General features: G+C 44.5%; 2 protein-coding genes and 1 long non-coding RNA gene across 53 annotated transcripts in view; all 3 read left to right on the top strand.

Moving 5' to 3' along the window:
- LOC117233852 (Down syndrome cell adhesion molecule-like protein Dscam2) overlaps nt 1–16,315 on the top strand; it is a 54,258-nt gene extending 37,943 nt beyond the window's left edge. For 34 of the 50 annotated variants that reach the window (XM_033494711.1, XM_033494659.1, XM_033494496.1 and 31 more), the window contains exons 12-30: nt 7,800–7,919; nt 8,004–8,177; nt 8,255–8,551; nt 8,655–9,016; nt 9,098–9,466; nt 9,542–9,728; nt 9,808–10,095; nt 10,174–10,443; nt 10,523–10,754; nt 10,819–10,995; nt 11,066–11,232; nt 11,537–11,776; nt 12,014–12,181; nt 12,716–12,853; nt 13,509–13,699; nt 13,781–14,138; nt 14,491–14,548; nt 14,982–14,987; nt 15,669–16,315. In XM_033494711.1, the coding sequence (XP_033350602.1) occupies nt 7,800–7,919; nt 8,004–8,177; nt 8,255–8,551; nt 8,655–9,016; nt 9,098–9,466; nt 9,542–9,728; nt 9,808–10,095; nt 10,174–10,443; nt 10,523–10,754; nt 10,819–10,995; nt 11,066–11,232; nt 11,537–11,776; nt 12,014–12,181; nt 12,716–12,853; nt 13,509–13,699; nt 13,781–14,138; nt 14,491–14,548; nt 14,982–14,987; nt 15,669–15,753 (3,887 nt within the window). In that variant the 3' untranslated portion in view covers nt 15,754–16,315. Of the gene's footprint in view, nt 1–72; nt 364–1,992; nt 2,287–3,100; nt 3,392–3,851; nt 4,140–7,799; nt 7,920–8,003; nt 8,178–8,254; nt 8,552–8,654; nt 9,017–9,097; nt 9,467–9,541; nt 9,729–9,807; nt 10,096–10,173; nt 10,444–10,522; nt 10,755–10,818; nt 10,996–11,065; nt 11,233–11,317; nt 11,501–11,536; nt 11,777–12,013; nt 12,182–12,715; nt 12,854–13,508; nt 13,700–13,780; nt 14,139–14,490; nt 14,549–14,981; nt 14,988–15,668 lie in introns of all 50 variants that reach the window. The other 16 variants (XM_033494843.1, XM_033494852.1, XM_033494818.1 and 13 more) reach the window with 9 other exon arrangements.
- Nucleotides 16,316–18,658: 2,343 nt separating this feature from the next.
- On the top strand, nt 18,659–19,860 carry LOC117234067 (protein dpy-30 homolog). Of its 2 annotated transcripts, none has more exons than XM_033494939.1 (3): nt 18,659–18,791; nt 18,908–18,984; nt 19,428–19,860. In XM_033494939.1, exons 1-3 carry the CDS (start codon nt 18,776–18,778, stop codon nt 19,668–19,670), a joined length of 336 nt encoding a protein of 111 aa, XP_033350830.1. In that variant the 5' UTR covers nt 18,659–18,775; the 3' UTR covers nt 19,671–19,860. The 2 variants fall into 2 exon arrangements, with proteins under 2 accessions (XP_033350830.1, XP_033350820.1); XM_033494929.1 differs by having other exon boundaries at nt 18,673–18,791; nt 18,905–18,984.
- A 214-nt stretch (nt 19,861–20,074) lies between these two features.
- The window catches only part of LOC117231352, a 49,202-nt gene continuing 46,029 nt past the window's right edge, over nt 20,075–23,247 (top strand). The window contains exon 1 of the long non-coding RNA XR_004492951.1: nt 20,075–20,710. This is a non-coding gene — a long non-coding RNA (uncharacterized LOC117231352). The remainder of the gene's footprint in view (nt 20,711–23,247) is intronic.

Genomic DNA, 23,247 nt, shown 5'->3' with positions numbered 1-23,247 from the left:
GAAGGGTCGTACCATTTGTCACTCGTTGTATACGAAGAATTAAACATCTCTGGCATATTATGCTGACCGTAGTTGCACCGGAACTCGTGCCATTCGTGATCGGAGAGGGACCAGCGAATTGGGGGGACACCGTTACCGCAACGTGCACGGTACTGAAAGGGGATCACCCGATCCAGATCGAGTGGGCCCTGAACGGCGAGCCGATTTCGCGTAACCATTACGATATATCGATAGTAAATACCAGCAAGCGTGTCAGCGTATTGACGATCGACGCTGTGACAGCCAGACACGCGGGAGAATACACGTGTTCTGTCAGCAATGCAGCCGGTGGAACGAGTTATTCCGCATCTCTCGCTGTGAACGGTACAACGACATCCCGTATTTTCTCTTCTTCCATTCCTCTCTAGTCTCACTGTTTTCTTTTCGTTTCATGCATGCACGCAACCTTCTATCGCCCTTACACGTTCTCCTCGATCCAACCTGTCGAAGAGAAGAGGAGATTCGTCGCATCGTCTATCACACGTATCGTTGATATCACGCGCGCGTTGCTTTCGTTTATCGAATGAATTCTTCATCGGTGTTCCAACGAGACCGCAACAGGAATTATCGATCTGTTTCGCCTCGACGCGATGGCTCGGCCGTATAACCGTTCTCGCGAGGTGAAGCGTCTCTAAGCCTCTAGCAAACATTCACGGGATCGTGACGCAGCTGATTGAATCGATAGCCATTAATCAGCATGCCGTGGTCCATGAATGCTAAACAAAGTTTCCATGTCCTTGTAGTTACGCCGCATATAGGGCCATTCTCGATCAGTGACGGACCAGCTAACTCGGGCGACATGGTCTCGGCTACCTGTTCGATTATGAAAGGCGACTTTCCGGTAGAGATCGTTTGGAAGTTTAACGATAGGGTGATAGGTTTCAACGATCCGGACATTACTATCACGAGGATCAATAAACATATGAGCGCACTGAGCATCGAGTCCGTGGCAGCGAGACACGCGGGCGAGTATACGTGCGTCGCGACGAACAGAGCTGGAAACGTCAGCCACTCGACGACTCTGGCCGTGAACGGTACCTATCTAAAGAAGCACGCTTGCACGTCAAAACTCGTTTTGCACATAAGCCTCGCCTATAAGATATCGAAACAATTGCTATATCGTTGCACCTGTCGTATCTATCGGTAATCCTCTGCCTTTTATCCGTTTCCTTGAAACCCTGTGTTTACCTGTGTTTTCCCGTACGAGTAAGAACGAGAGAACGAAGAAACCGGCGACTCGACGAAAGATGCATATTCCCACGTCGAATTTCGCGATCGGTTAACACCTTTGCGGCGCTCGTTTCTCAGTTGCACCGCAGATCTTTCCATTTACATTTGGCGACGAGCCGGTGAACTCGGGTGAAGCGATCTCGGCGACCTGCTCGATCCTGAAGGGAGACTTCCCGATGGACATATCCTGGGCGTTCAACGGCGTGTCGATCGATCCCGAGAGAACCGATCAGTACACGATCACGAAGAGCAAGCGGCTGAGCGTGTTGGCGATCGATGCCGTGGCCGCAAGACACGCGGGAGAGTACACTTGCACCGCGTCGAACAAAGCTGGAGCCTCGAGCCATACGGCGATGTTAGCTGTGAACGGTAATACGCACGCATATGTGTAGACCGGCGCACGTCTGTTCAGACTTTCTTTCGTTTAGACGACGGGAAAGCTGGGACCTTCCTTTTTCATCCCTCCACTCATCTACCTGTATTCAGCAGCTTATTCAGATCCGTCCTATGTATCGTCGTGTGTACACGGGGGACGTTGGGGCAGTTTCGCCACTAAAACTCGCGATCTCGCCACGAACGATTAAACAGCTAGGAGATTGGACGATCGATCGATTCGCCGACAGAATCGTATCAATTCCTGTGGTCGTTAATTAGGTTAACGCGGACGATTATGAGATTCTCGGACGGTGTCGCATGCTCATCGATCTTGCGTAAACGTTTCAGTCGCGCCACAGATCGCGCCATTTACGATCAGCGACGAACCCGCGAATTGGGGAGAAGCAGTTTCGGCGGTTTGCACCGTTGTAAAGGGTGACCTACCTATCGAAGTAGCGTGGGCTTTGAACGGAGAGCCTATCACTAACAAGAATCACGGTGATATCACGATACAAAGCACTGGAAAGCGAGTCAGTCTGATGACCATCGAAGCCGTGAGTGGCAGACATGCTGGGGAATATACTTGCACAGCCTCGAACGCAGCTGGAGCGACGAGCTATTCGGCTACCTTGGCCGTCAATGGTACAGAAATGCACGAAACCGTTCCACGAGCTGTGTCATGCAATAGATACGAACGAAACTGCTATCATTCCCATTCACTAGCACGCGTCCGTGAAAACTTTGAGACTATCTCCTTTCTCCTGACTTAACGTGAAAGCCACTCCCGTCCTGTCTCTTCCCGTACCTTTTCTTAAACTTCCTTCTACCATTTCTTTCCTGGTTTTCCTATATTTGTGTAACGTGGACTTACGAGACTGACCGAGACGAGTATCCGTGAATCGAAAAGAACTGAAATGGCTATCGGATATTGTTTCTAGTCGCTCCACAGATCGCGCCATTCTCTGTCAACGAAGAACCGGCCAATTGGGGTGAACAAATTTCAACAGTATGTAGCATCTTGAAAGGTGACCCACCTATCGAGATACGGTGGAGTTTGAACGGGGAACCGATTACACGCGCTAGCCATCCGGATATAACCGTCACGAAAAGCGGGAAAAAGACTTCGCTTCTAATCATCGAGTCCGTCACCGCGCACCACGCAGGCGAATATACTTGCGTTGCGAGCAACTTGGTGGGATCCGTCAGCCGTTCGGCAGTATTATCGGTGAACGGTACTACGCAATTATACCATTAAGGCATCTCGCACGATCTCCCATCGAAACTTTCCCAAAGTTTGATCCTCAACCCTTGCTATTACACGCGTGAGACCGCATTGTCTTCGGTCCCTTTGTTTTTATTTTTCTCGTAGATATATATTCTCATATCGGCTCGCAAGAGATCGTCACGCTTTCAAATTCTTCCATCGACAGTTTCTATGTGGTTGTTCGTCTCATAGTCTCTCCGCAGATCGCGCCGATCTCCTTCGGCGACGAGCCCGTGAACGCCGGAGACTTGGTTTCCGTACAGTGCGTGGTGACCAAAGGCGACTCTCCTCTGGAGATCACTTGGACTTTCGATAACCAGCAAATCAGATCCGATCGAATGGACGTGATCGTGTCTAACTCCGGGAAACGCGTCAAGCAACTGACAATCGAGTCCGTAGCTGCGAGACATGCCGGAGAATACACCTGCGTTGCTTCGAATGCGGCTGGATCGACCTCACATTCGGCCAAATTGGACGTCAACGGTACACGTTTGTCGACGAAACTTCCACACCCTGATATTCCCCGTCTCTATTTCCCTAGTGCCGACTAAACTCTTTCCGTCCATTCCTGGCATCCTCCTATCGATATCACGATTACTCGGCGTTTTTCTATTTTTCGTTTCGCTTGTTTTTCTCGTTTTCTCGGTTTTACCGTATTTCTGGTGTTTTGTTTTAGTTGATTTTCTTCTTCTGTCGAACATCGTCTGTCTGCCGTGTGAATTAGGCGATGCAAGGAAGCGAGACACGTAATTCGCGAATAAAGTAATTCGAGCGATGCGAATGCGAATCGCGAGAGAGTGAGAAAGAGCAAGAGAGAGAATATTCTTCTTTGATCGGGCAGCTACGTGCACGGTTGCGTGACCGTGGCACTGCTGGCACAGGCTGACCGTGACGCGGCGGCCAACGCAGACTTTTGTTCCTTTCAGTTTTTTTCTCTTTCCAGTCATTCCGAAATTATTGCCGTTCACGTTCGGCGAAAAACCGCTTAACTCGGGTCAAGTAGTAACGGTACCGTGCGCCGTGGTCGAGGGCGATCAACCCTTGAAGCTTCGCTGGACCTTAAACGGTCATGCGATTTCGCCGCACTCTGGAATCTCAATCGTGGATCTCGGCGGACGGGGTGCCATACTCAGCATAGGATCAGTCCAGGCGACACACGCTGGAACGTACACGTGTATCGCGGAAAACCTTGCCGGAAGGCACGAGCTCTCGGCCGATCTGATTGTCAACGGTGCTTAAAAATCAAAGATCTATACCAATAAGATAGATCTTGTTCGAAAGTCGCACACCTATGTTCTTGTCTTGTTCCTCTGAAGAATATCCAGCTTCCTTCGACCACTTTTCCAGTAGCAGTACATTTTTCCTTGCTTGTGTAACGTTAAAAAGACCTGTCCACTTTTTTGTACTTTTTTGCTTTTTTCTTCTTTTCCGGGATCAAATTTATCTTTACATACGTTCATTTCTATTTTTCTTCCGGACTCACGAATAACACGAAGACAAGTTTTTGCATCAGCCACGGCCAATTCGAAATCCAAGGATAATCGCGTTCGAAATCGTTTCGTTAAAAATCGCGATCGACTTGAAACAAGCCGTGCGTCGCGGAACCCGTGGCAGAATTCTCGCCGCGGTTAAATAATTCCCGCTAAAACGAAACGTCTATTTTCTCCCGTTCCTTCGTTTGTATCTGTGCCTGACTCTAGAGTCAATCTGTCTCTATCTCTCGGCAGTCGCTCCGCATGTGCAGCCGTTCTCGTTCGACGAGGCCAACTCCGGCGATCTGATAATCGTCCATTGCGCGGTCGTAAAGGGGGACACGCCGATTTCGCTCAAGTGGTTGTTCGAGGGACGCCATTTAGAAGTAGGCGACGGAGTGGGTATCACCGCGTTGGGGGATAGAGTGTCCGCTCTGACGATCCCCGCAGTCAGGGGAGAGCACGCCGGGGAGTATGCTTGCGTCGCCGATAATCCAGCCGGTCGTGCTAGGCACAGCGCCCATCTCAAAGTGAATGGTACAAAAAAACGAGACATCATGCACGTAATTCATGGTATTCAGCAGAAATCAGAGCGAACGTGTGGTATATCCGAAACAATTGGAAACCGGCATGATGTTGTGATCCAGCCGTATATGACGCGTAGCCCGTTGGAACGCCGTTGCTATACGTTTTTTCGTGTTACGTTACGTTACGCTGTTATTCGGGCCGAAAAACGGAACGATGTTTTTTTATTAATTGAATTAATTATCCGCTCTTGCGTGATTCGTAGTTCGAGTAGTAGTCGTGTATATATTATATATTTGAAAGAGAACTAAGCAAAGTTTCTACCACTGTCTGCTGTTGATTGTTGTAATAGCATACATATATTGAATATGTTTTTTGGAAAGTCTACATTTGCTCCACTGTCCATTCTCTTTCTTTCTTACATTATAATTATCTTCCCGCATCGTTTGTTTCGAAGCATCATCGTTTAGGTAGGTCGCTCAGCCGAGTGTAGCTTTTGGACACCACAGTCCCACTCTCGTTATCCTTGGGCTACCATGATCAAAGGTAATTTGTCCATAGTTCAGGACGAGCTAAAGTTTCCCCTTCATTCCCAGGTCCAGTTCTCTTTCTCGTTTTCTCCTTCTGAACACTTACACGCACACCCATACAGACACACACACATACATACACACATACTCACAAACACACACGTTGTGTCACTTTCTCTTTCCGTCTCGCTGTTACTCTCTTTTTTTTCTCTGGCTGGCTCATTCTCGATCCTTCTCTTCTCATCCTCCGTGATTCATCATCGGTTAACGACCATCATTCGCACAGAGAGAGAAACGATAAGTTTCGCTGGCGCACGAAGCTAAAGTTTCGACTCGATCGTTCTCCGTAACGATGTAACAGAAACGCGGTAAATTAGGTTTCGATGCAGAAAGGGAGAAGGACTACCGAGAGATCGGATGAAAGACGAGAGTCGTGAGAGTCTGTCGCGGATCATAGGGAATAATCGACGAACCGATGAAAGTCGACGATGAATATGACCACGAGATGGACCGCGGTCCAGTCCAACGAATCGGGATCGCACGGAGCTTTGGACCGCAGGAAGCGTGTACCGTGGATCTAGCTAGAGACTATCATTCCAGTCTTGCCACGGATCAATCCGTTCGATTTTGGGGATCAACCGATTTATGCGGGGCAGGCCGCTCAATTGGCGTGCATGGTGCTGGTGGGTGACACTCCGATCGATATTTCCTGGACCCACAAGGACCAGCCACTGTCACAATTCATGGGATACAACGTCGGGAAACTCGGCCCACGGACGAGTATCTTGCTGATCGAGCCGGTAACACCGGAGCACGCTGGACGTTACACGTGTATCGCCAGCAATCCGTCTGGGAAAGCGATGCACGAGGCGACATTGCGAGTTCATGGTTAGGGCCAGAGTAATGTGGGATCATTGAATGATATACTAATGATTGAACGATGATTAAATAACTCGGAATGAAAAGCAACCGCGTCGGAAGCCCGTGAGAGTATATGATTGCAGGCTTGATTGATGCATCTTCGTCGTTGCCGAAGCTGTCGTGTTTCCTTGGCGAAAAGCTTTCTGGATTTCAGTTCTCAGCGGAAGAGTTTGACACCACAGCGTGTTGCTTTCGTCACCGGGGACGACACTCTCGCTCTTTCTAAATGTTTCTTTACTTTTACCATTATCTTCTACCATTTATTCTACGTTTTTGTTCATTGTTTCTGGACCCGCCTATGTTTTTCAGCCGAGTAGCAAACGCAAAGTTACGCCCAAATTCTTACGTGTTCCCCCCCAGCAAATTGGTTGAGCTTGACCCGCATCGTATTTGTGGCTAAGTATCTCGCCTCGTTTGATTACCCTGTCTCGTTGTCATGCTCATCGTCGCTAATTTCTTCGACGACACTTTTCGTTGGCTTTCGAATTGTTTTCTCGCCGCGCGATTACAAATCCAGGCACGTGATTAGGATACACATCAATATTCGTTCTCATACGCGACTCTAATCGCGTTACATACTTCATTTAATCATTCTCATTTATCAATATCGAATGATAATCGGTGGATCGTCGCGATCTTTCAGCGATCATCTAGGTCCCAGCGATCGAGCTGTGTATTTTTCGTGATCACATTCGAGTGTCGATTTATTATACCTCACCGTACCCCCGTCGCGCTACAACGTGTCCTTGTTCCAAGATGACCGACCGACCATCCAATCACCCATGAAAATCACCCTTTCAACCTGTGCCTCGTCAACCTATGGAAAAGTACCTTTTCCACCTTTTCACCTCCGCCCTGCCTCTCACCACACGTCTCGCCTCGTTCATTTTTTACATGCATTCGTAGTGGTAGCTAATATATCTTTTAATACGCATGCGAGTTTTCCTTAGACTATAACACGTAGATTATTTTTCAAGCGGTGCAGCATGATGAACCGTGCTCGAGTATCATAGTCACAGTAATTATACGTAGTGTTCCTTGCACGAGCGCTGTGAGCTCCTTCAGAGCCGCAACCATATTCTTTCCTATCTGCCTGTTTCACCTATCTTTCTGTTCGTGCTGTAGTCACCCGCATAATCATTTTGAATTCCCGCATGTCGAACTTTTGCAATGTTGTCGCAGTTGCGGGGGCGAGTCGCGTTTCGTTCAGCATGCCACGAAACTGACCGTCGTGATCTTCGGTTTTATTTTTATTAAATCGATAAATAGAAACACACGTGATTCGAGATTCGAAACAGTTGTCGACTATCGGTTGCAAAGTATCGGAATGTCCGATAGAAATTATGGAAACCCAAGATCACGATGCGACTGACTTCCGGATTAACTGCCGATATGGTGGATGCGCCGGGAGGACATTTGAATAACTTTGTTGTTCTATAACAGTACCTCCTCGCTGGATTCTGGAACCCACCGATAAGGCATTTGCTCAAGGCTCTGATGCACGTGTTGAATGTAAAGCTGATGGTTTCCCCAAGCCCCAGGTCACATGGAAGAAAGCTGCTGGTAAATATATTCGCCTCGACGATTACTATCATTACTTTTCCTCTATCGATACCTTTATGACAAATTGTATTTTCTATTTTATAGGAGATACACCGGGCGATTATACCGATTTGAAACTGAGCAACCCAGATATCAGCGTTGAGGATGGAACTCTGTCAATCAATAATATTCAGAAGACGAACGAGGGCTACTATCTGTGCGAGGCTGTAAATGGAATTGGCGCAGGACTTTCGGCTGTTATCTTCATCTCGGTTCAGGGTAACACACTATTCGCGATTATTTCTTTCTTACTTCTTTTAATTCTGTTAATAATTTTTATATCGCTTGAATCGCAGCTCCACCCCACTTTGAGATCAAACTGAAGAACCAGACCGCACGACGTGGAGAACCTGCTGTACTGCAATGCGAGGCTCAAGGCGAAAAACCAATTGGTATTTTATGGAACATGAACAACAAGAGACTGGACCCGAAGAGCGATTCTCGTTACACCATCCGCGAAGAGATTTTGGCTAACGGCGTACTGTCTGACCTGAGCATCAAGAGAACTGAGAGAAGCGACTCTGCCCTTTTCACCTGCGTTGCCACCAATGCCTTTGGAAGCGATGACACCAGCATCAACATGATTGTACAAGGTTCGAATTGATTTGCACAAATTCAACGTCTGCCTAACTTTTCGCATATCGATCGAAGTAAGTAACAAAACTTGATGAAATTTCCTTGATTTTTGAATTCCAGAGGTTCCTGAAGTACCATACGGCCTGAAGGTATTAGACAAATCCGGACGATCGGTTCAATTATCCTGGGCAGCACCATACGACGGAAACAGCCCCATTAAACGCTACGTCATTGAATACAAAATCAGCAAAGGCTCTTGGGAAACTGACATTGACAGAGTACTGGTACCCGGATCGCAACAGAACGTAGCTGGCGTTTTCAACCTGAGACCTGCCACCACATATCACCTGAGAATTGTTGCTGAGAATGAAATTGGTGCGTCCGACCCGTCTGATACCGTTACAATTATCACTGCCGAAGAAGCTCCTAGCGGCCCACCAACCTCTGTTCGCGTTGACGCTCTTGACCAGCACACTCTTAAGGTAACTTAAGTTTCTTACAGCTGATAAATATTTAAATAACAAAGTATATTTTGATCGAGACTGTCGATTTCATTCGATTAGGTAACATGGAAACCACCCCCACGCGAAGACTGGAACGGTGAGATTCTTGGATACTACGTTGGCTACAAACTCTCTTCCTCCTCTGACTACATTTACGAAACCGTTGACTTCTCGAAGGAAGATGGAAAGGAACACCACTTGCAAATCATGAATCTGAAGACCTACACTCAATACAGCGTTGTTGTTCAAGCGTTTAACAAAGTTGGATCGGGACCAATGAGCGAGGAACGAAGACAACACACCGCCGAAGGAGTACCTGAACAACCCCCTCATGACACTACTTGCACCACCTTGACTTCCCAGACTATCAGAGTTTCCTGGATGTCACCGCCTCTTAGCGCCGCTAATGGAGTTATCACCGGATACAAGGTAGATAAAGGATTACACTCTGAATAAGTGTCTTTGTGTGTGTGTTGTGGCGATATTTACGATTCTCTTTCGCAGGTTATTTACGGACCATCTGACACCTGGTACGATGAGAACACCAAGGACACCAAGATCACCTCCTCCAGCGAAACCATCTTACACGGACTGAAGAAATACACCAATTACACTATGCAGGTTCTGGCTTTTACTTCTGGCGGCGATGGAGTTAAATCTGCACCTATTCACTGCCAAACGGAACAAGACGGTAAGTGATGCCTGGTAGAAGTAAATTTACAATAAATTGTAACTGGTATCTGAAACGTGCTCTATTCTCTTTCTTATAGCCCCTGAAGCACCTATCGCGGTCAAGGCTCTGGTTATGTCAGCTGAATCGATTCTTGTCTCGTGGCGCCCACCAAGCCAACCGAATGGAGTTATCACCCAGTATATCGTTTACACCAAGGCAGACAACGCAGAGGAACCAACTAGCCAGAAAGTACCACCGAATCAACTGACTCACGAGGCATCTGGATTGGACAAACAACGCAGATATGACTTCTGGGTAACTGCTAGTACCAACATTGGCGAAGGAGAGGCTTCAAAGATCGTGGCATTGGCACCAAGCGTTCGAGGTACTCTTCAATTTTCTGTTGTTTACATTTTAGTCATTTGTGGTAAACTAATTTGATCGTGATAAACTAACTTTCCAGTACCGGCAAAGATCGCATCGTTTGACGACAAATTCACTGCTACCTACAAGGAAGATGTTAAATTACCCTGCCTGGCTGTCGGAGTACCTGCACCGGAAGTTACATGGAAAGTACGTGGCGCCGTTCTTCAATCTAGCGACAGACTGCGACAACTGCCCGAGGGATCTCTGTTCATCAAGGAAGTCGATCGTACCGATGCTGGAGAATACTCTTGCTATGTTGAGAACTCGTTTGGCCATGATACCGTTACTCACCAACTGATCGTTCACGGTGAGTGATATCTTAGGACTTCAGATGGGATTCGATGGGATTCGAGAACGAATGATTGATATGAGACGACGTTTCGTAGCTCCCCCACACTCACCGCAAGTTACTCTTACTGCTACGACCACCAACTCGTTGACGATGAAACTGAGACCTCACCCTGCCGATAATGCTCCGATCCATGGATACACGATTCACTACAAACCGGAATTCGGCGACTGGGAAACTGCACAAATTAGCTCTACTGCTCAGAAATATACTCTTGAAAATCTGTGGTGTGGCTCAAGATACCAGATTTACGTTACTGCATATAACGGGTAATAATCTAGGCCTGCATGAATAAAACTGTCGTGGAGCGAGGCTCACTTGTCATTCCCTTAGAATTGGAACCGGCGATCCTTCTGACATGCTCAACACACGTACCAAGGGCTCGAAACCGATCATTCCCGAAGCGGCCAGATTCATCGAAGTTTCCACGAATAGCATCACCCTGCATCTGAGCGCCTGGTCCGACGGTGGCTGCCCAATGCTCTACTTCGTCGTCGAACATAAGAAGAAGTAAGGAAAATTGTATAGAAGAGACTCTTTGAGTTTGATGAAAATTTAAACGCCCTTTGACGCGATTCAGGCACCAACAGGAATGGAATCAAGTCTCGAACAATGTGAAACCCGGTGGAAACTTTGTCGTTTTGGATTTGGACCCTGCTAGCTGGTATCACTTGCGCGTTACTGCTCACAATAATGCTGGTTTCGCTGTAGCCGAGTATGAATTCGCGACACTGACCGTAACCGGAGGTAAGAGGATTCAAACGGCAGCGGCACACTCGTCGCCGGTGCTAATGGTGGCTGGATTGAATGGTCGCCATATTTTTTGTTCCAGGCACCATTGCACCGGCCCGAGAGCTACCTGATGTGAACGGTGGTGGCAACGACGAAGATCCGATGAAAATTTTCATGGCTAACTTAAATCTGGTCGTACCCGTGGTAGCAGCTATTTTTGTTATAATCGTTGCCGTCATCGTGATCTGCGTTCTCAGAGGAAAGGGCCATGGTGGTGATAAAGGTAATATTCCTTTTTTTTTATTGTTTTAACGAACAGGTACGATCGCACCCCCCGTACGCAATAATGGTAACGACAACACGGATGTCAGGCGTTATTTCCCCTGGTTACCTAGCTGGTTCGACGTGAACGTTGTGGTGCCGGTGGGAGCTACGATTGTTGTGATTATTGTAGGCATAGTTGTGATTTGCGTCGCGCTGTCTAGGAGAACTCGAGGTCCGGAACAAACACGGCTGCGAGGTATCTCATCAGCCGACGAGAAATATTACGAAGGACAATGTATACCAATTTTTTTTTATTATTTTATCTTGCTATGAGAACATAGATGAAAGTTTATCAGAAGGATAATTTGTAAATAAAAGAAAATTTTTATCGATTGAATGGAATTGACATTAACGATGAAACTAATCCGAGATGTTCGGAGAAATTATTTTTCTGATAATCGATCCAAATCGAATACCGAATGCTCGATATTGTCGAACTCTCGAGTGGCATTTGTATCGTTCGTTCTTTTAGACGATGTGGTATATCAGCAAACTGGAGTTGGCGGAGCTACCCTTGACAAACGCAGGCCCGATCTTCGCGACGAACTTGGATACATCGCCCCACCGAATCGCAAACTGCCCCCTGTTCCTGGCTCAAATTATAACACCTGCGATCGCATCAAGCGAGGTACAGTGATAAGTAAGCCACAACTGCCTACAATATGATTTCTAGCTAAATTCCAATTATTGTCTAGATGTTGTCGCATCGGCACGATAGTGTTACCGTTATTTTTATTTTACGTGACACACGATCGAATCGCACAGGCGACACGATTTTAGACCTCACCATCGTCAGACAAATCGGCGTGTCGATACGTCGTTGATAAACCTCACTCACTCACACACACACACATACACGTCCAGACACATTATTTATATACGCGTTGATCATAGTCAATGCCAGTTGTTTTATTGTTTGCCTCGCTTCAAAATGTTTTTTCTCTACACCTAATCGATATGTATGTCCCACGGGAACGGTTATCTTTCCTCCCTTATTTTGCGCTTATCACATTTGCTGCGCGTACCAAGCGTGTACCATGAACGATTACCCTGTTCACTCGGATGACTCCGTGAATCGTCAATGAAATCAATCACCCCGATATGGCAGCGAGCCAAAACCGAACATTGGTAAGCGTCAGTCAGTCGTACGACCTTTGTAGTATATGTTCGATAGGTGGAACAGGCTCGATAAGAAGCCACTCGACGTGGGATCCCAGACGACATATGTACGAAGAATTGAATCATTGCGCACCGAATCGAAGATGTCCACCGCCACCCCGTATGGGCAGTGCCGAAGCTCTCTCCCACAGAGGTTGGTAAAAATAGTTAAAGACCCGAACGAAGTGCTCTTTCTCCTTCTTGTGTCGCCATGACGAGCCTTCGTCTATCGCGAGACTACGATTACTAACCTACGGCCGGTGCAGCTATTGGCTGGTTGCAGTCGGTCTTCGTAAGTCCTTTGAGTTCCACGGTTCTTACACAGTGTTGATGTAACCCTCTTAATGTTTGCACGTCCTCGCATGCTTGCGCTCTGGTACCCTTTGGTTTCGCAAACAGATAAACACGATGTACTCATAGGAAACACCTCTTTCGATTTGTCCCACTTTTCTAAGCGGAACAGGACCAATTTCTCACTTGATCTTCGTTAGTTTTTAGTTGACGATATCTAGGATATTTATCATAAGATACGAAAATCGAGCAAATGTAAATGGACCTGTACCTATACGACTAACATGCATGAAATCTTTCCTTAAATATTTCTCGTTGACAAGCAAGTACGAGACAAGAGGAAAAACATAGGAATGTAATACGTAGGTACCTGACAATTTTAGCGATAGCGATGACTGCACGAGACCAACACCTTGCGAAAGATTATCCGATTGATGGAGATAATCCTATACAATGAATAGATTAGTTCAAGCAGGTCTATAACTGCAGTGTCTACCCTGAGTGATTGTTTCTTTCAGGCATGGAGGATGAGATCTGCCCGTACGCTACCTTCCACCTTCTTGGATTCCGCGAAGAAATGGACCCCAGCAAGGCTATGCAATTCCAGACCTTCCCTCACCCTGGCAATGGACACTCTGGTACCATGGGACCACCTGTTGGACATCCTACTAACGCTTCTGCTCACAGCCGCTCTGGATCTCAGTCTATGGTATCATAACTCTTTCTAGAGATATTTCCTAGTTTAATTAATTCAATTTATTGAATTAAATTTCTTCATTTTTTTTCATAGCCACGTCAAAATGGTCGTTACTCTCGAGTTCCATCCCAAGGAGGTGGCAGCGGAACCCATAACGTCTTCTCTCCTGAATACGATGACCCGGCAAACTGCGCTCCTGAAGAAGATCAATATGGCTCTCAATACGGACAATACGGCGCTCCCTATGATCATTATGGATCTCGTGGCTCTGTTGGACGTCGCAGTGTAGGATCGGCCCGCAATATTCCCGTTTCTGGATCACCCGAACCACCCCCACCACCACCAAGGAACCACGACCAGAACAACTCCAGCTTCAACGACAGCAAAGAGAGCAACGAGATCAGCGAAGCAGAGTGTGATCGCGACCAACTTGTGAACCGCAACTACGGCGGTCAGTACAAAGAACAGTGATCGAGTAGGGAATCAGAGGATCGAATTACGAAGCGAATTAATTTACAATAGAATGACTCGTTACCGGGAAGAACAATTTTCTAACGTTGTATCTTCTTGAGCCGAGTCAAGGTGATCTCGTTTCGACTATTCGCTCTGTGTTTCCTTATCGCTGCTCGTCTTTAAATAGTAGAAAATATAGGCATGCCGAGTGAGTCACGGCGTACAAGAATGAACCGGGACTCGCTGCGGAGTCTGTGTATCTAATCGTTTAGCTTCCACGATTTGCATGCTACGTGTCGTCGTAGTAGTTTACCGTTGTGTCAATCGTGCCGTGTGTTTTTCTATTTCAGTGAATGCTCGCGGCAAGGACGGCATGACCACCGAGGAGATGCGTAAACTCATAGAGAGGTCAGTAGAGATCGAGTGAGTTTGGTTAACGGTGTACGATTAAGAAACGTCACCGTTCATGCCGCTGTGTCTCGAGCGATTTCTTGCCTCGAGAACTGTCATTGACTTTCTCGAAAGTAAATTGGCCAACCACTCCGTTAGTCGCTTCGACTTTTACTATTCGAACAAACGTCATACGTTTCTCGATTCTCCATAATATAATATTGTAATTTTGCCAGACCTGCTTCTTCTTCTCGTAAATTGTTGTTTCTTTTTTTTTTTTCTAAACCATTGGTATCTTCGGATTCGATTTGGACCAATTGATTCGCTGGGTGTTCCAAAATGATAGTGGCGATCGAGTGCACGGTGGTTTCGCTAAGAATTCTGAACAATCCTTTTGACAATCTGCTTAACGTATCTCTGACTTTTTCTTGTTTCATGACTCTTTACGCAGGAAGCCGTAAGTTCGTTAGACAATAATAATAATAATTAAACCGCAGGATGCATTCTTGTAACGACAATCGCGTTATAGATGAGTTTTGGAAAGCTTTAGAAGTTGCGTTAACTTTGTTCTTAGCTAGTTTTTTGTGGCCACGAGAATATAGGTCAGTCAATGCTTCGACAGCGTCGCTTCCATACCAACGACAATCAGATCTCTACCTGGGTCGAATAATGCTTACTAAGTTTATATGTATTTGCATGCGATTTTCATGACATTTTGCCAAGTGTGATATTCGTAGATAATACTAATTTTTGTTCATTAGATCACGTCGACCGATCACGATCGCGATTGCGATCGATGCCATATTTATTTTCGCTAACGGCTCTTACTTTTGTCATTGCTACAGATCCTGCTGCCATTGCCGCTGGTGCTACTAACTTAACAACCGCTATAAAATATCTTTATTATCGTACTAATGAAACGATTCTTATTATTAATGTACTGGCGATTGCAACTAGTGCATGTTTCGCTGAATCACGTGCAGATAGTTTTTATTTCTATCCTTTGGATGCATAGAAGCTACCGGAAAAATGCGATATATAGCTAGTATCTGTATACGGATACTTAGAATAACGCTGATGTAAAAGGGAACGCACGAGTACAAGGAGGAAAATTGAAAGCATAAACTACCTGTTACAGAAACGAAGCCCCCAGCCGGCAAACCGGCGCCAGCCACGGCGGTCACGGGGGACTCCTCACACCCTACGATACTGTGGCAGTGTAACCTGTAAATCATCTTCCGTGGTCTTCCGTCTCTCTCATCACCAGCGACCGAAGATTCGAGAGAAACGGAAAGAGCGCGTACGCTAACTCTTCCCCCGGTGCTGTCGTCGGTCCAAATTGCAACGATATATCAGAAAAATTACCATCGTCGCGAGTAAATAGATTCGGTCCATCGCATTAGGCGGTACACTCGTTGAGACGTTTCGTTTAAACAATCAACCCTGAGGTTGATTTACCAGCGACGACGATATTTGTCTCCTGAAGGGACCGTTTTCTTCGTCTTCGACCATATCATTTTATCCCCTTTTTGGCCTTTCTCTATTTCGATCTCGCGTTTTTTCGTATAAGCGCACTCATTCTTGCTCAATTGTCGACAAGGCCATATTACAAAACTGCCAAATTGATTAACTGCCGATTCAGGCGAAGAGGTAATTTTTATTCGAGGGGCAACATACCGCGTCGTTTTGTGTAACTTAACGAACCATCGAACTCATCGATTCGTCCTAAACGAGTGTCTTGTTAGAAAACGAACACACCCGGCATGTTCGTGGACGTTGAAAAAATGCGACTAGAATCCGGCCCGCGACGCGTGCTCTCGGCGACGGTGCGTTTCACGGGGGTTTTGGCGGTATATCCTAGGTTACAATTGTCGCTTCCAAGCGCCACGAGTCACGGGAAGTACACACGAGATACATTAGTTACTCGCTTTTTAAGTCATGGTTGTGCCACACTGCCGCTCCCTACAGGCATATGATATTATACATACATATATATATATATATATATATATATATATATATATATATATATATGATGATGATATTATACATATATATACAATTTATAATTTCGTAACGAAGGTTGTGTCCCCCTTTTTGGTGATTGACGATCTTGAGTCTCGACGTCGCGGAGAGCAAGTCTAGAAAGCACTGTATTGCGACAGTGTCGCAGAGAGTGCGTCGTCGTTGTAGCAAGTAGTCAAGCAACAGGTCGCATCGATGCCGTGGTGGCGTCTAATCGATACTTCTTCCGCCGCGTGTGTCGAACCAACAAATTTTCATAAAATTCCTTTTTCACCGATCGACTTATCCGTAGGAAGAACGCGGCACGCTAAATCGTAGATCACGATTCGAAACACGAAATCGTCAGCTGACCACATTATAAAACATCACATGCCATACTTTAAAAGGAGAGAAGATAACGCGTAAGCACACACCACGTTCGTTGTCGATTTTTAATCGTCCTATATAATATTTAGTCCGCTATACACACACATATATTCGCAAGCTAATCTCGATCAATTATGAACCTACGTGAATTTAATTATAAAAGCGACGATGATATTATACGTGTAAGCAATTCGAGCAACAAGTACCGATTTAAACGTAAGTAGGACATAAGTCGGACGGATGGTCGCGAGGTGCGCCGTTCTCTTTCGTTCAATGGTGACACGTCGAGTAATAGATGAGTAAATAGAAAAATCAGGCCATAGGAATGCGATTAGATAGAGCGCTATTGGAAATCGAAAAAAGTAAATAGATAAGAAAAATCGAAACACCGTTCGTTCGAATATTCAATCCTGTATATCGATGTGGCGCCAGGATACAATTACGACGCGTATCTCATAGTTCGTTTTTATCACAACACTATTTAGATATATAAAAATATATAAATATATAAATATAAATATATATGTATACATTGACGTTCATATATATACGTTGTAAGTAGGTATGTCTAGATATTGCATTTATTTGCCGAGGCGATGCACGAGTGGTACACCAGTTGAACTTGGATCACGGTCGAAGGATGTCTCGTCGTTGACGACGAGCTGTTGCCGGGATACTTTGTCCGTGAATCTGTGACTTTGAATGTGTGGCTGTAACTCTGCTCGCCGACGCACTTTTACTCATCGATGTGATTTTAAAGGTTGCGCAAAGTCTCGTGTCTCGTGTATGTGTTACGATCGCGCTCTACCACATTAATGTAGCCATGTGCAAGTCACCTTTTACGATGTATATCACGTTTTACTCACATAACGCTCGCGGAACTTTTCGCTTTGATGCTTTGGAACTTAACGCGATGAAAGAGAAATCGAAAGACATTTAACATATTCGATATTAGCCGTACGATTGAAGACGTGACCGTCGATATTAAGTAACAAAAGCTGAAAAAAATAAAAGAAAAAAAAACGTGATGTTCGCGGATTGTCGCATAGCTTTCTTCTATTAATCGATTGGAAATACTACTCGTTTAATCGTTATCGTTTGTGTGATCGATCTGGTATCGTTTTTTTTTCGCAAAGTTTAACGTTACTTTTGATGATGCTGTGAAACGGTCGGTGCCGCCGTCCGCGTTATACCTATATATTATGCTTTGTTCATTGGTAATTTTGGATATTCGTTTTCGTGCAGCAACGAGGCGGTTCTTCGAGCTTCTCCTTCGGCGGAGCGCGTATCGTTTTCTTTTTCCGTTGCAAGCAGACTCGGGACATTTCGTAATTAGTACCCTGTGTTGCGCTCAGTGCTCGCCTTTAAATTGGCTGTAAGTTCGCATTCTCGTACAACGATACTCGTATTTCTCCGCGTTCGTAGGGACTCGAGGATCCGCTCGTAGTACACCGTTTCCTCAGTACCAATATTTTATGTTTTTGTACCAAAGTCGTAGCGTCTAACTTTACGTTAAATAAATAAAACCAAAAAAAAAAAGGAAACAGTTGTTTGATTTTAGATTCCTAAACATCAAATCTTTTATTCAACCTATGTGTATGTTCACGAAGGACTGGATTTTTCGTTAAACATAATTGTAAAATAATCGCTATATCATGTTTTAAATATTTTAAAGATCCATTAGAACACGTTTGATTATACTACAAAAGCAATGCGCTATTGATTTGCAATATTAATATTTTACTGGGTTATCAAAAACCGCGCCGCATTTCGAATGTTTACGATATGGTAACATTTGAATGGTGTTTATGCAGTGATAACTCGTAATAGTTGGTAACATTATTTGTTCGCACGATGGCGTCTGGCGGTGGTACGTACCGTTTATTTTGCTTTTTATTATTTAATAGGTAGTGTTAGAGGATACGTTTCGGACGAGAATTTGTGTTAATAATAATGTCGAACAACGTGTTGTTCTTGTAATAGCAGAAAACACAACGGAGGAAAGGACTGAGCCAGCAACGCCGGCACAACCCCTCACCAATGTTGTGAGCGAAACAGCGCACGTAAGTTAGATAACCTATAAATGTAGGCGTAACCTGTTGTGCTATTATCTTTTTACGTTGACTTTTATCGTTGATAGTTTCTAAAATATGATTATTAATCGAATATTTTTCTAGTGTTACGCCGATTTTATGTCTCCAAATTTACAATGGATTATTCGAACGAAACAGTTTTGATATTTCCCGCCAAACTAATGACAGCTGTTGTATCGAAATTTAAGTATGGTTTTGTACCAACGACCTTGGATTAGGTCATTTGAGCAGTTAGGTTTGGATATTTTTGTACAGTTTCATTAGTTTTACCAATATCTTGTGCTTCTTATGACTGCCTTTGTGTGAAGTTTATAAAAGGTGTAAAGAAAATAATAGCACATAGTTCTAGTTATGTTTGTAAGAATAAAATTAACACTGATCTTCATCCGCTGTATTGTTTTTCATTGTTACAGAGGATACTAGCAATGAATAAGGATTCAGATCTGTCTGGTGCGCCACCAAAGAAATCACGTGTTGAATTACAATCCCTGCCAACGAGGCAATATTTGGACCAGACTGTAGTCCCAATTTTGTTACAAGCTTTATCTAGTTTAGCCAAGGAACGACCTGCTGACCCCATTAGCTTTCTGGCTGGATACTTGTTGAGGAATAAAAGTCAATATGACAATGGCGAATCTCCACCTACTAGTCAATGAACTGCGTATGCATGTATAAGTATGTGGTGAAAATTGAAGAATTGTTTATGAACACTTATTGACATTTCTTAGGAATATATTCAAGTTGGACAAGGCGTATTTGTGTATCAAATTAAATAAAAATGTATTAGCTTTCTATCGTATGGCAAGTTTTTTGGTGGTTAAATAGCAAAGAAAATGTAACGAGTTTCCTCTTTGGTGCTTATCTTTGTGCTTAATTTTAATGACAATTTTCTGGTGAATAACAAGGTTAATTCTTTATATATATATATAGAATATATATAGTTAATATATATATATATATATTAACTATATATATATATATATATCTTTTATATATAAATATATATATATCTTTTATATATATATATATATACAGATATAGAATATAGAATATATATGTATGTTATGTGTATTATAATGTATAAATCTATAGAGATTAAGTTCATCATCATTAAGATATACGATACCTCCAGTAATTTATATCTGAAAAAATTTTAATCAGATCGTGCCAGGTTGAATAAAAATACTTTATAGAACTTCACTGAACCGATGTGTTTCACATCGACCATGAAAAACGAGAAGGATCGTTATCATTGGTCCAATAAATCGTAATGAGTATTCCGTGTTCACGTCGATATAATTGGATGCAATTAAATGTAATCGTCCACTGAATTGGCATGAAATTTATTTTACAGTTCGATAAGATCAATAATACGTATGGACACGCAACGTTCGACCGTACACTTTAATTTGGTTCCATTCCGGAAGTGACACCAATTTTTTCGAATTTAAAATCTGCGCGCGCCGTTTCGCCAATTATGTACGTGTGTCATCTAGTTGTTGATTTGTCGAGCGTAGTGTGTTGCATCAACGGTTTAATTGCACCGGTGGATCGTAACGATGCTGAAGAAAATTCGTGTATATCCCAGATAACGGTATGACATTGGTACAAAACGACGACAACGAGAAGATATCGAGGTAATTTCGTGGGGAACAATTCGCACGGCAACATCATCGTACCAAGTCCAATTAACGAGGTGAGCTCCCATTCAAGTCCCTCGTATATTACCTTGGTTTCTTGATACGGCTGTCACCGTGTATTTGCCGTGAACTTCATATTGCTTTTATTTTTCTGCTGTTATTTCGTGTTTTCTGGAAAGAATTTTTATATTGTGTAATATCCAGCAAATATCTTTTTCGTCTGGCTAAACCAAATAGGACGAAGATTCGCGTTACATATCGTATTGTACATAGGGTATCTATTGTAGGAACTTTTGTGATTGAACCGTATATGATGCGATACAATATGGAAACCAGGGAAAGATACAGTAGCAGCGAGTTTATGTTTCCTGCCTGGCTTTCGTAATTCTTTGTATTTAGACGAAATAGCGAGGTTTGCGCGCGATCGTGTTACAGTTAGCGCTCTCTAGGAGCCCATGCACAAAGAACGTGTATCAAGTAAACTGAGAGTATAGTTAATGGGCAAATCGTGTCATGGCTTTCGTCGTGCGCGCACAATCTGCAGATTCACGCCCGTACGGCCATACGGTGACTCGGTTCAATTGGCACGCATATTGGAATTCTATTAGCGAGATTACCGACAGTAATTGCTCGGTTTGGCACAATATCGCACGTTCGTCTATACCCAGCCAACAGGCTAGTGAGCGTCAAACGCGGATTAAGCGCGCGTCTTGCATCGTGGCTAAGGCAAGGCGGGTGTATTATGTTCCCGATTATGCTAGTACTAGTCACTAGTCGCACTCGGATCATCTGAACGGAATATGTCACGAATTGCGAATTTGAATATGCACCGTTATATTAGCCGGGACGGGTCGTGTCAAAGGAGATGTTCGGTTGAAATTATTCGAGCCACCTAGGTGGGAGCTTTGGCCTCGCGCGTTCCTCTGTGAAAATTTAATCGAAAGTTTCTACGGGTTGGGAAATGAAAGTTGAACATAGATGGGGTGAGAGGAACCGGAGGGGGGTAGGTTGGAAAAAGGACGGGCGGCAACGTGTTTCGTCGGGAAAGAAACGAAACTTGTAAGTTCGCCGATCTCGAAGGCCGGAAAACGATTTACCGGTCATAAGTGCGCGAGACTTCCCAGGTTGCGCCGAGGTTTTTTGAAATTTCTGTCTCCGAACGACTCCGGATAATATAAAATTTTTCTCCATAACTGGAAACTCTGCCACAGCTTCCTGTCCCGCTCTCTTCCCCTCTCTAGCTCGAGTCTCTCTGTGTCGGAGTTAGGGAAAAAACGCTTACCGAGCAGATTCGCGCGAGCTAAAGCCCTCTTTTCTCTCGTATTTTTTACCAAGCTAAAATTCTATCTGATAACCAGAAAGTTTTTTTCTACTCTCCGCTCTTTTTATATTTTTCTACTTTCTCTCTCTCTCTCTCTCTCCCGCTTCCCTTTTTTTGCATTTTATTTTGTTCATGAAAGATGATACACGGACTTTTGTCCGAGCGCGGCCGCGTAGCCTGAGACAATAAATACCGGTTGGGTTTCGCTCTAGTTACGATTATTAAATGTAATATCTGTTTTGAAAATAACGAAGCCCGTTGTAATATAAAATCGTTAATTGAATATCAGAACGTTTGCAGCTTGCAAATTGAAACTGAAACTTGCGAACTGAAGCGTTCGAGAATATATTCAGTTCGAAAATGAAATTCGTAATATGGTCACGTTATAAACGGACATTTTAATCAGTCTGACTGAATCGTTCGCGATTTCGTGAAACAGAGCGAAGGTACATAGGACGTTTGCTATGCCGTTGCCGGGCTGTGCCTTCCCCTCTTTCTTACAGTCATTCTCTTCTTTTTGAATTATCTTGCGGTTCCTCGCTCGCGGGGCCACAGATTTTCATTTCAGATCTGGCTCTGGTACAGTGCAGAGGAGAAAATAGAAGTCGCTTCCCGTTGATTTCAATCTGTTTGACGGTACTCTCCTCGCTTCTTCTCGCTTCTCGAAGGGCCGCGATGCCGGGGATGCTGGCGTACCGCGTCACTGCCCGAAGACAACGAGACAAGATCCGCGACGCGAGACATCTGTTATCATGCCACGGCATCTCCTCAGCTATTTCATGCTCTCGTTTCTTTCCTTCCGTTCCGCTCTGCTTCCTCTTCAGGACTTATTGGTCTCGAGAAGACATTTCCCTGAAGGACATTGATGCGCAATTACGTGAAAGTCCCGTCGACACGGTCGTGTAAACTCGAAAACGTCGCGTCGTCCGGCTTCTTACTCGTCCCCTGCGAATGGCTCGTTCTCTTTTATAGCTATGTAAATCGGCTAGATGGGACAATAGGGAACTTCATTGTTTGAAAAATCTTTTATTATCACGCGAAGAAGAGGCTCGTCTTAATTGGAGAGCAATGATACACAAATATATTCGTTAAATTCCCAGGTTATCCGCCATATAGAAGCGTATTCGCATCGAGTAATTAGACGAAATAGAATCAATTCGATAATGATGTTTATCCTCGGACTGTATGCAAGATGCGCGTAAACAGAACAAGTATGGAGCATTCATTCCAATGAAGAGTATGAACGTTTGATGGCATTGTGCGAAGTTGATT

The sequence above is a fragment of the Bombus vosnesenskii genome, unplaced genomic scaffold (genome assembly GCF_011952255.1).
Source record: "Bombus vosnesenskii isolate JDL3184/JDL3185 unplaced genomic scaffold, Bvos_JDL3184-5_v1.1 scf7180000013263, whole genome shotgun sequence".
NCBI lineage: Eukaryota > Metazoa > Arthropoda > Insecta > Hymenoptera > Apidae > Bombus > Bombus vosnesenskii.
Note: the sequence above shows the minus strand (reverse complement) of the source record. Positions and strands in the feature narration are given on the sequence as shown.

Coding starts and splice junctions, on each gene's coding strand:
- LOC117234067 (XM_033494929.1), top strand. Junction 18,985..19,427: donor TTGTGAGCGAAACAGCGCAC/GTAAGTTAGATA, acceptor TCATTGTTACAG/AGGATACTAGCAATGAATAA.